The following is a 12,500-nucleotide window of genomic DNA, read 5'->3' as shown; positions in this document are numbered from 1 at the left end:
TCCCCTTTTGAAAGTTACTATTGAATCTGCTTCCACCGCCCTTTCAGGCAGCGCATTCCAGATCAGAGCAACTCGCTGCGTTAAAAAAATAATGTTTTCTCATGTCGCCTTAAATCTGTGTCCTCTGGTTCCCGACCCTTCTGCCACCTGAAACAGTTTCTCCTTATTTACTCTATCAAAACCCCTCATGATTTTGAACCCCTCGATTAAATCTCCCCTTAACCTTCTCTGGAGAACAATCCCAGCTTCTCCAGTCTCTCCACACAACTGAAGTCCCTCATCCCTGGTACCATTCCCGTAAATCTCCTCTGCCCCCTCTCTCCAAGGCCTTGACATCCTTCCTAAAGTGCGGTGCCCAGAATTGGACCCAATATTCCAGCTGAGGCCTAACCAGAGATTTATAAGGGTTTAGCTTAACTTCCTTGCTTTTGTACTCTGTGCCTCTATTAAAGGTGATAGTCGCCTGGTTTGGGGGGTCTGCTGTAGAATGAGCCAGGGACATCTCAACCCAGAACTTTCTGGGGTTTGGGAAACGGAACCAGATCTTTCATTGGTGCAATAAAGGGCAGGGGTTGGGGCAAAGTAAACTTTGCTTTACTCTGTATCTAACCCTGTACCTGCCCTGGGAGTGTTTGATGGGACAGTGTGGAGGGAGCTTTACTCTGTATCTAACCCTGTACCTGCCCTGGGAGTGTTTGATGGGACAGTGTGGAGGGAGCTTTACTCTGTATCTAACCCTGTACCTGCCCTGGGAGTGTTTGATGGGACAGTGTGGAGGGCGCTTTACTCTGTATCTAACCCTGTACCTGCCCTGGGAGTGTTTGACGGGACAGTGTAGAGGGAGCTTTACTCTGTATCTAACCCGTGCTGTATAACTGACCGGCTCATTCCATCCCCACAGAGACGGCGGTTAATATTGGCTACTCCTGTAAGATGCTGACTGACGATCTGACAGAGGTGTTTGTGTTGACGGGTCACACAGTGCATGAAGTCCGAGAGGAACTACGGTGAGTAACAGTGCCGACATCCTCCCGCCCACCTTCCGCAGAGATTGGGGGTTGGTCCTGAGAATAGCGCTAAACCAATGGCTAGCTCTGGGCTCCCGCTCCCGCTCCCCGCGTTCCCGCTCCCACTGTGCCTTTTGAAGACTAGCAGGACTCACTACTTCAGACAGGGGACCAGCAGGACCCGGGGCTCCGGGTCCAGGGGACCAGCAGGACCCGGGGCTCCGGGTCCAGGGGACCAGCAGGACCCGGGGCTCCGGGTCCAGGGGACCAGCAGGACCCGGGGCTCCGGGTCCAGGGGACCAGCAGGACCCGGGGCTCCGGGTCCAGGGGACCAGCAGGACCCGGGGCTCCGGGTCCAGGGGACCAGCAGGACCCGGGGCTCCGGGTCCAGGGGACCAGCAGGACCCGGGGCTCCGGGTCCAGGGGACCAGCAGGACCCCGGGTCCAGGGGACCAGCAGGACCAGCAGGACCCCGGGTCCAGGGGACCAGCAGGACCAGCAGGACCCCGGGTCCAGGGGACCAGCAGGACCAGCAGGACCCCGGGTCCAGGGGACCAGCAGGACCCCGGGTCCAGGGGACCAGCAGGACCAGCAGGACCCCGGGTCCAGGGGACCAGCAGGACCAGCAGGACCCCGGGTCCAGGGGACCAGCAGGACCAGCAGGACCCCGGGTCCAGGGGACCAGCAGGACCCCGGGTCCAGCAGGACCAGCAGGACCCCGGGTCCAGCAGGACCAGCAGGACCCCGGGTCCAGCAGGACCAGCAGGACCCCGGGTCCAGCAGGACCAGCAGGACCCCGGGACCAGCAGGACCCCGGGACCAGCAGGACCCCGGGTCCAGCAGGACCCCGGGACCAGCAGGACCCCGGGTCCAGCAGGACCCCGGGTCCAGCAGGACCAGCAGGACCCCGGGTCCAGCAGGACCAGCAGGACCCCGGGTCCAGCAGGACCAGCAGGACCCCGGGTCCAGCAGGACCAGCAGGACCCCGGGTCCAGCAGGACCAGCAGGACCCCGGGTCCAGCAGGACCAGCAGGACCCCGGGTCCAGCAGGACCAGCAGGACCCCGGGTCCAGCAGGACCAGCAGGACCCCGGGTCCAGCAGGACCAGCAGGACCCCGGGTCCAGCAGGACCAGCAGGACCCCGGGTCCAGCAGGACCAGCAGGACCCCGGGTCCAGCAGGACCAGCAGGACCCCGGGTCCAGCAGGACCAGCAGGACCCCGGGTCCAGCAGGACCAGCAGGACCCCGGGTCCAGCAGGACCAGCAGGACCCCGGGTCCAGCAGGACCAGCAGGACCCCGGGTCCAGCAGGACCAGCAGGACCCCGGGTCCAGCAGGACCAGCAGGACCCCGGGTCCAGCAGGACCAGCAGGACCCCGGGTCCAGCAGGACCAGCAGGACCCCGGGTCCAGCAGGACCAGCAGGACCCCGGGTCCAGCAGGACCAGCAGGACCCCGGGTCCAGCAGGACCAGCAGGACCCCGGGTCCAGCAGGACCAGCAGGACCCCGGGTCCAGCAGGACCAGCAGGACCCCGGGTCCAGCAGGACCAGCAGGACCCCGGGTCCAGCAGGACCAGCAGGACCCCGGGTCCAGCAGGACCAGCAGGACCCCGGGTCCAGCAGGACCAGCAGGACCCCGGGTCCAGCAGGACCAGCAGGACCCCGGGTCCAGCAGGACCAGCAGGACCCCGGGTCCAGCAGGACCAGCAGGACCCCGGGTCCAGGGGACCAGCAGGACCAGCAGGACCCCTAGTTTCATGCCCAGCGTCCCAGTGGGATCCAGGACCCCAGGCCCAGGCGACCTATGTCCCCCGCCCCCCCGCAGCTCCAAGTCCCGCCATTTGGGGAAAGGCAGTAAACAATTGCGTCGGGAGCTCGGTGTGACGGAACGTCAGCCTTCCCAGTGTCACATTCTTTGCTGTTATTTGCAGGAAGGCTCGGGAGAAGATGACTGAGGCCTGCAAGTCCTTGGGGAATGGTTACAGCTCCCTGGAGAAACTGCCCTCACCGAACCTTACCTCCGTCCTAGAGGTGATGCCAGCGGAGTACGCACTTGTTATCAACGGGCACAGCTTGGTAAGGGCCGAGGATGCATCACTGTGCAAAGATCCCGCCATTCAGTAATACAGCCTGCATTTATATAGTGCCTTTAATGTACTGAAACGTCCCCAAGGCGCTTCCCAGGAGCGATTATCAGACAAAATTTGACACCGAGCCACATGAGGAGATATTAGGGACAGGTGACCAAAAGCTGGGCCAAAGAGGTAGGTTTTAAGGAGCGTCTTAAAGGAGGAGAGAGAGGCGGAGAGGTTTAGGGAGGGAATTCCAGAGCTCACTGGTTGCAGAATTGTTTGAAGAGGGGAAGTAAATGAAAGTTGGAGTCAAAACCCATAGAAACAGGAGCAGGCCATTCAGCCCCTCGAGCCTGTTCCGCCATTCAATTCGATCATGGCTGATCTGTATCTTAACTCCATCGACCCGCCTTGGTTCCGTCACCCTTAATACCCAACAAAAATCTATCAATCTCAGTTTTGAAATTTCCAATTGACCCCCGGTCTCAACAGCTTTTTGGGGGGAGAGAGTTCCAGATTCCCACTCCCCTTTGTGTGAAGAAGTGCTTCCTGACATCACCCCTGAACGGCCTGGCTCTAATTTTAAGGTTCTGCCCCCTTGTTCTGGACTCCCCCCACCAGAGGAAATAGTTTCTCTCTCTCGACCCTATCAAATCCTTTAATCATCTTAAACCCCTCGATTAGATCACCCCTTAATCTTCTACACTCGAGGGAATACAAGCCCAGTCTGTGCAACCTGTCCTCGTAATTTAACCCTTTTAGCCCCGGTATCATTCTGGTGAATCTGCACTGCACCCCCTCCAAGGCCGATATATCCTTCCCGAGGTGCAGTGCCCGGAACTGAACGCAGTCTCTCCAGATGGGGTCTGACCAGGGCTTCATATAAACTGAAGCATCACTTCCTCCCTATTGTGTTCCAGATAAAGGAGATAAGGGGTAACATTCCAATAGCCTTTTCAATTATTTTTTCTGTACCTGGACCCCTAAATCTCTCTGCTCCTCCACGAGAGGTAAAATTCAGCCCTCTCTGACAGAAGATGCTTTCAGAAGTGTCAGCCGTGTCCCAGTGGATAGCTCTCTCTCCCTCGCCTCTGAGTCAGAAGGTCGTGGGTTCGAGCCCCCACTCCCGAGACTTGAGCACAAGATCCAGTGCCGGTACTGAGGGAGTGCCGCACTGTCGGAGGTGCCGTCTTTCGGATGAGATGTTAAACCGAGGCCCCGTCTGCCCCTCTCAGGTGGCTGTGAAAGACCCCACGGCCACTATTTCGAAGAAGAGCAGGGGGGCAGTTCTCCCCGGTGTCCTGGGCCAACATTTATCCCTCAACCAACATTGCTAAAAACCAATTGTCCGGTCATTATCTCATTGCTGTTTGTGGGATCTTGCTGTGCGCAAATTGGCTGCCGCGTTTCCTGCATTAAAACAGTGACTACACTTTAAATAGTACTTAATTGGCTGTAAAGCGCTTTGGGACATCTTGAGGTCATGGAAAGACGCTATATAAATGCAAGTTTTCCATTTGATTCCTTCCCTTTTTTATGTGTGGGTGATGGAGGAGCTGGTATCTGAGAGTGGGACAGGCCTTGTGGGGGTGATGGAGGAGCTGGTATCTGAGAGTGGGACAGACTGTGTGTGGGGGTGATGGAGGAGCTGGTATCTGAGAGTGGGACAGACTGTGTGTGGGGGTGATGGAGGAGCTGGTATCTGAGAGTGGGACAGGCCGTGTGGGGGTGATGGAGGAGCTGGTATCTGAGAGTGGGACAGACTGTGTGTGGGGGTGATGGAGGAGCTGGTATCTGAGAGTGGGACAGACTGTGTGTGGGGGTGATGGAGGAGCTGGTATCTGAGAGTGGGACAGACTGTGTGTGGGTGATGGAGGAGCTGGTATCTGAGAGTGGGACAGACTGTGTGTGGGGGTGATGGCGGAGCTGGTATCTGAGAGTGGGACAGACTGTGTGTGGGGGTGATGGAGGAGCTGGTATCTGAGAGTGGGACAGACTGTGTGTGGGGGTGATGGAGGAGCTGGTATCTGAGAGTGGGACAGACTGTGTGAGGGGGTGATGGAGGAGCTGGTATCTGAGAGTGGGACAGACTGTGTGTGGGGGTGATGGAGGAGCTGGTATCTGAGAGTGGGACAGACTGTGTGTGGGGGTGATGGAGGAGCTGGTATCTGAGAGTGGGACAGACTGTGTGTGGGGGTGATGGAGGAGCTGGTATCTGAGAGTGGGACAGACTGTGTGTGGGGGTGATGGAGGAGCTGGTATCTGAGAGTGGGACAGACTGTGTGTGGGGGTGATGGAGGAGCTGGTATCTGAGAGTGGGACAGACTGTGTGTGTGGGTGATGGAGGAGCTGGTATCTGAGAGTGAGACAGACTGTGTGTGGGGGTGATGGAGGAGCTGGTATCGGAGAGTGGGACAGACTGTGTGTGGGGGTGATGGAGGAGCTGGTATCTGAGAGTGGGACAGACTGTGTGTGGGGGTGATGGAGGAACTGGTATCTGAGAGTGGGACAGACTGTGTGTGGGGGTGATGGAGGAGCTGGTATCTGAGAGTGGGACAGACTGTGTGTGGGGGTGATGGAGGAGCTGGTATCTGAGAGTGGGACAGACTGTGTGTGGGGGTGATGGAGGAGCTGGTATCTGAGAGTGGGACAGGCCTTGTTTTGGGCCGAGATTTTGTTTCTGGTCAGTAAGTATTCTAGTCTTTTGTCTGTGACAGGCCCACGCCCTGGAGGCTGACATGGAACTTGAGTTCTTGGAGACAGCCTGTGCGTGCAAGGCCGTTATCTGTTGCCGGGTGACACCTCTTCAGAAGGCCCAGGTGGTGGAGTTGGTGAAAAAGTACAAGAAGGCCGTTACCTTGGCGATAGGTGACGGTGCTAATGACGTCAGCATGATAAAAAGTGAGTACCACTTAGAACCATAGAATCCCACAGCACAGAAGGAGGCCATTCGGCCCATCGTGCCTGTGCCAGCTCTTTGAAAGAGCTATCAAATTAGTCCCACTCCCCCCCCCCCCCCCTGCTCTTTCCCCCACAGCCCTGCAAATTTTTCCTTTTCAAGTATTTATCCAATTCCCTTTTGAAAGTTACTATTGAATCTGCTTCCACCGCCCTTTCAGGCAGCGAGTTCCAGATCAGAACAACTCGCTGCGTAAAAAAAATTCTCCTCATCTCCCCTCTGTTTCTTTTGCCAATTATCTTCAATCTGTGTCCTCTGGTTCCCGACCCTCCTGCCACTGGAAACAGTTTCTCCTTATTTACTCCATCAAAACCCTTCATGGTTTTGAACCCCTCGATTAAATCTCCCCTTAACCTTCTCTGCTCTAAGGAGAACAATCCCAGCTTCTCCAGTCTCTCCACGTAACTGAAGTCTCTCATCCCTGGTACCATAGGAACAGGAGTAGGCCATTCAGCCCCTCGTGCCTGCTCCGCCATTTGATAAGATCATGGCTGATCTGTGATCTAACTCCATATACCTGCCTTTGGCCCATTTCCCTTAATACCTTCGGTTGCCAAAAAGCTATCTATCTCAGATTTAAATTTAGCGATTGAGCTAGTATCAATTGCCGTTTGCGGAAGAGAGTTCCAAACTTCTACCACTCTTTGTGTGGAGAAATGTTTTCTAATCTCGCTCCTGAAAGGTCTGGCTCTAATTTTTAGACTGTGCCCCCTACTCCTAGAATCCCCAACCAGCGGAAATAGTTTCTCTCTATCCACCCTATCTGTTCCCCTTAATATCTTATAAACTTCGATCAGATCACCCCTTAACCTTCGAAACTCTAGAGAATACAACCCCAATTTGTGTAATCTCTCCTCGTAACTTAACCCTTGAAGTCCGGGTATCATTCTAGTAAACCTACGCTGCACTCCCTCCAAGGCCAATATGTCCTTCCGAAGGTGCGGTGCCCAGAACTGCTCACAGTACTCCAGGTGCGGTCTAACCAGGGTTTTGTTTGGCTGCAGCATAACTTCTGCCCCCTTGTACTCTAGTCCTCTAGATATAAAGGCCAGCATTCCATTAGCCTTCTTGATTATTTTCTGCACTTGTTCATGACACTTCAATGATCTATGTACCTGAACCCCTAAGTCCCTTTGGACATCCACTGTTTTTAACTTTTTACCATTTAGAAAGTACCCTGTTCTATCCTTTTTTAATCCAAAGTGGATGACCTCACATTTGTCTACATTGAATTCCATTTGCCACAGTTTTGCCCATTCACCTAATCTATCAATATCGCTTTGTAATTTTATGTTTTCATCTACACTGCTTACAATGCCACCAATCTTTGTATCATCGGCAAACTTAGATATGAGACTTTCTATGCCTTCATCTAAATCGTTAATAAATATTGTGAATAATTGAGACCCCAAGACAGATCCCTGCGGGACTCCATTAGTCACGTCCTGCCAATGTGAGTACCTACCCATTATCCCTACTCTCTGTCGCCTTTCACTCAGCCAACTTCCTAACCAAGTCCGTACTTTTCCCTCGATTCCATGGGCTTCTATCTTAGCTAACAGTCTCTTATGTGGGACTTTATCAAATGCCTTCTGGAAGTCCATATAAATAACCTCCATTGACATTCCCCTGTCCACTACTTTAGTCACCTCTTCAAAAAATTGAATCAGGTTTGTCAGGCACGACCTGCCTTTCACAAATCCATGCTGGCTCTCTCTGATTAACTGAAAATTCTCGAGGTGTTCAGTCACCCTATCCTTAATTATAGACTCCAGCATTTTCCCCACAACAGATGTTAGGCTAACTGGTCTATAATTCCCTGGTTTCCCTCTCCCTCCTTTCTTAAAAAGCGGAGTGACATGTGCAATTTTCCAATCTAGAGGGACAGTTCCTGAATCTAGAGAACTTTGAAAGATTATAGTTAGGACATCTGCAATGTGCTCACCTACTTCCTTTAAAACCCTGGGATGGAAACCATCTGGTCCTGGGGATTTGTCACTCTTTAGTGCTATTATTTTCTTCATTACTGTTGCTTTATTTATGTTAATTTTATCGAGTCCCTGTCCCCGATTCAATATTAGTTTTCTTGGGATTTCCGGCATGCTATCCTCTTTTTCTACTGTAAATACTGACGCAAAGTAATTATTCAACATGTCCGCCATTTCCCCATCGTCAATGGCAGTATCCCCACTTTCAGTTTTTAAGGGGCCAACACTGCTCCTGACCACCCTCTTTTTCTTAATATAACTATAAAACTTTGTTGATCTTTGTATCAATGCCCACTTGCTGGTGAAGGAGGAGAGATGATTGGGATGGGTGTTCTTAACTCGCATTCACCCGTTCACCCATCACCCCCGTGCTCGCTGACCTACATTGGCTCCCGGTCCTGCAACGCCTCGATTGTAAAATTCTCATCCTTGTGTTCAAATCCCTCCATGGCCCTCGTCCCCTCCCTACCTCTGTAACCTCCTACAACCCTCCGAGATCTCTGCGCTCCTCCAACTCTGGCCTCTTGCCCATCCCCGATTTCCATCGCTCCACCATTGGCGGCCGTGCCTTCAGCCGCCTAAGCCCTAATCTCTGGAATTCCCTCCCTAAACCTCTCCGCCTCTCTCTCCTCCTTCAAGACGCTCCTTAAAACCGACTTCTCAGGCCAAGCTTTTGGTCACCTGTCCCTAATATCTCCTTATGTGGCTCAATTTTTGTTCCTTGGGGACGTTAAAGGGGAAGTTGTTGATTTATTTATTTTTTGTTCCTCTCTAGCTGCCCACATCGGAGTGGGGATAAGCGGGCAGGAGGGGATTCAGGCCGTCCTGGCCTCCGATTACTCCTTCTCCCAGTTCAAGTTCCTGCAGAGGCTGTTGCTGGTCCACGGCCGATGGTCCTATCTCCGCATGTGCAAGTTCCTCTGCTACTTTTTCTACAAGAATTTCGCCTTCACCATGGTCCACTTCTGGTTCGGCTTCTTCTGCAGCTTCTCGGCTCAGGTACCGAAGAGCAGGGCTCCATCCCCCGCCCGCGAAGATTCAGCTCTCGCCCTCCCTTGTGGCGCTGTGGGTTGTTGGCTTATTCTTTGCCATGAAAGGACTTGTGTTTCTGTGGCGCCTTTCACCTCCTCAGGACTTCCCAAGGCCCTTTACGGCCGGTGAAGTTCTTTCTCTAGTGTAGTCCGCCGTTATAATGTCAGGGGGACGTGGCAGCCAATTTGGCTGCACAGCAAGCTCCCACAAACAGCAATGTGATGAGTTGAGGGATAAATATCGGCCCCCAGGACACCGGGGAGAACTCCCCCCTGCTCTTCTTCCAATAGTGGCCGTGGGATCTTCTACATCCACCTGAGAGGGGCAGACGGGGCCCTCGGTTTAACGTCTCATCCGAAAGACGGCACCTCCGACAGTGCAGCACTCCCTCAGTACTGGCGCTGGGAGTGTCGGCCTGGATTATGGGGCTCAAGTCTCTGGAGTGGGGGCTCGAACCCACGACCTTCTGACTCAGAGGCGAGAGAGCGACCCTCTGACCCACTTCCCTCTCTTGTTCTGCCTAAACACCAAATCTCTCCTGTGTTGAAATCCAGACTCTCCTGCTCTAACCTATTCTTTCCCAAGACTGCGTCCGCCGTGGCTCAGTGGGAAGCTCTCTCGCCTCTGAGTCAGAAGGTCGTGGGTTCGAGCCCATAATCCAGGCCGGACACTCCCGGTGCCCGGTACTGAGGGAGTGCCGCACTGTCGGAGGTGCCGTCTTTCGGATGAGACGTTAAACCGAGGGCCCCGTCTGCCCCTCTCGGGTGGACGTAAAAGATCCCACGGGCCGCTATTGGAAGAAGAGCAGGGGGGAGTTCTCCCCGGTGTGCTGGGGCCGATATTTATCCCTCGACCAACATCACTAAAAAAACAGATGATCTGGGTCATTATCACATTGCTGTTTGTGGGATCTTGCTGTGCGCAAGTCGGCTGCTGCGTTTCCTACAGCACAACAGTCACTACACTTCAAGAAGTGCTTCATTGGCTGTAAAGCGCTTTGGGACGTCCTGAGGTCGTGAAAGGCGCTATATAAATGCAAGTCTTTAAGACTGTGGAACTCCTTCCTATCCCCCTCCCATCTACACGTTCTAAAATTGACATCACCGGAGTACGATCTTATCCACCCTCATCTCCCCTCCTCCTTTCCAGCCTCCGCCCGCACCCCCTCCTCCTCAGCCGGTAAATCTCTTTGCGTTTGTCACGGGAGGAAGAAGGGGAGTCGCGAATGTTATCTGTTTAATGCGGGGGGGGGGAAGAGGTCACGAGGGAGGTCAGAGGCGAGAGAGGGCGATCGGCAACTGGACGAAATATTCCTCGCACCGTCTCCGGAAGAGTCGTGTGGACGCCTTGAGCGGATTGGGGAGAGAATAACCCGGAATGCACCGCTCAGAAACAGGCCATTCGGCCCAACTGGTCCGTGCTGGCCACACGAGCCTCCTCCCTCCTTACTTCATCTCACCCTATCAGCATATTCCTTTCTCCCTCGTGTTTATCCGGCTTCCCCTTTAAATGCCTCTACGCAATTCGCCTCAACCACTCCATGGAGGGAGTTCCACGTTCTCAGCGGGGGGGGGTAAAATGCTTTGGGGGTATTTCTCGATAAAAGTGCAGCGTGAGTCGTAATTCTAATCCCTGTTCTCTCCCTCCACCCACCCCTTCCCACCCCAGACAGTCTACGACCAGTACTTCATCACGTTGTATAATATCGTCTACACATCTTTACCTGTGCTGGCCATGGGAGTGTTCGATCAGGTACGTCAAACGAGTGTCTTAACAGCGACCCTCCGCGGGACTCGAACTGCGGTGAGCTCGTGACCGTGGAGGCGGAGGGGGGAGGCCCCCCCCAGCGACGCTCCCACAGCCCCCCCTCTCAAACGATTCCAGGAGGAGGCCACTCAGCCCCTCGTTCCCGTGCTGGCTCTTTGAAAGAGCTGTCCAATTAGACCCACTCCCTTGCCCTTTCCCCCAAAGCCCTGGTACCATTCTGGTAAATCTCCTCTGCCCCCTCTCCAAGGCCTTGACGTCCTTCCTAAAGTGCGGTGCCCAGAATTGGCCACAATACTCCAGCTGAGGCCTAACCCGTGATTTATAAAGGTTTAGCGTAACTTCCTGATTATCAGTCTGAATTGTCCTTTCCCTGGATTGCACTCGTGCCTCCTTGCCCTCCTGTCAAGTGTTTTGTGTTTAGCTTCTCTATATCTTCCACTCCTCCGACAAGACTGCCTTGTTTTGGGCCAAAAAAGCCTGGGTCTCGCCTGAAACCTGAGCCCGCGGCCGTGCCCTGTGTTTCATCGCTGCACTGCCTCCGTGATGCGCGTCCCCAACCCCTCTCTCGTGTCGCCCTGACCGGAGCTCGAGGCTGATCCTCGGTGCGAGGGTTTTCCCCTCTCTCGGCCCCATCGCTGAGCCGGGGACAGTAAAGCAGCTTGGCAAGGGCCAGCTGCCCCCGTAACAAGGGGGCGAGCTAAAGGGGCATGGACCTACTTATCGTCTCTCCCCGTTCTGTGCGGCTGTTCAGCTGTGCAGTGTCTCGCACTGGAGAGGGGCTGTTCGACTGTACGGTGCGTCGCACTGCGGGGGGGCTGTTCGACTGTATAGTGCGTCGCACGGGGTGGGGTTGCAGCGTACGAATCAAGGGAGGAAATCTCCCGGGGGAGGGAGCTGTTCGACTGCAGCGTGCGTCTCCCGGGGGAGGGAGCTGTTCGACTGCAGCGTGCGTCTCCCGGGGAGGGAGCTGTTGGACTGCAGCGTGCATCTCCCAGGGGAGGGAGCTGTTGGACTGCGGCGTGCGTCTCCCGGGGGAGGGAGCTGTTCGACTGCGGCGTGCGTCTCCCGGGGGGAAGGAGCTGTTGGACTGCAGCGTGCGTCTCACGGGGGAAGGGAGCTGTTCGACTGCGGCGTGCGTCTCACGGGGGAGGGAGCTGTTCGACTGCGGCGTGCGTCTCCCGGTTTGGCGGTGGCGGTGGGGGGAGGGCCCTGCGACCGTGTTGCCCCCCCTCCCCTCACCGTCTGACAATACTGTGCACTCCCCTCAGGATGTGCCTGAGATGCGCAGTCTGCAATACCCAAAGCTCTACGAGCCCGGCCAGCTCAACCTGCTCTTCAACAAACGGGAGTTCTTCATCTGCATCGCCCAGGGCATCTACACCTCCATCATCCTCTTCTTCATCCCCTACGGGACCTTCGCCGACTCCACGCGGGACGACGGGACCCACATGGCCGATTACCAGTCCTTTGCCGTCACCGTGGCAACCTCCCTGGTGATTGTGGTCAGTGTACAGGTAGGCCCCAGGCCTGGAATGTGGCCAGTTGTTTGCCTGTATTTACAGAGAGCCCCCCCCACACTGTTTGATTAATATTCACACTGTGTTGCCCCGTCTGGTGGGTGGGGCCCACAGTCCATGCAGACACCAAGCTCGGACTTGGAAAAATGTTGTTGACTC

The 12,500-nt window shown here is 55.0% G+C and overlaps 1 protein-coding gene across 1 annotated transcript in view; it reads left to right on the top strand.

Moving 5' to 3' along the window:
- The window catches only part of LOC137306695 (phospholipid-transporting ATPase ID-like), a 47,827-nt gene that overhangs the window by 28,589 nt on the left and 6,738 nt on the right, over positions 1–12,500 (top strand). The window contains 6 exon segments of the mRNA XM_067976038.1: positions 902–1,007; positions 2,938–3,082; positions 5,796–5,979; positions 8,801–9,024; positions 10,726–10,809; positions 12,093–12,338. Of these exon segments, the coding sequence (XP_067832139.1) occupies positions 902–1,007; positions 2,938–3,082; positions 5,796–5,979; positions 8,801–9,024; positions 10,726–10,809; positions 12,093–12,338 (989 nt within the window).

Source organism: Heptranchias perlo, chromosome 44, assembly GCF_035084215.1.
Source record: "Heptranchias perlo isolate sHepPer1 chromosome 44, sHepPer1.hap1, whole genome shotgun sequence".
Taxonomy (NCBI): domain Eukaryota; kingdom Metazoa; phylum Chordata; class Chondrichthyes; order Hexanchiformes; family Hexanchidae; genus Heptranchias; species Heptranchias perlo.
This window is presented reverse-complemented; position numbering and strand designations above follow the sequence as displayed.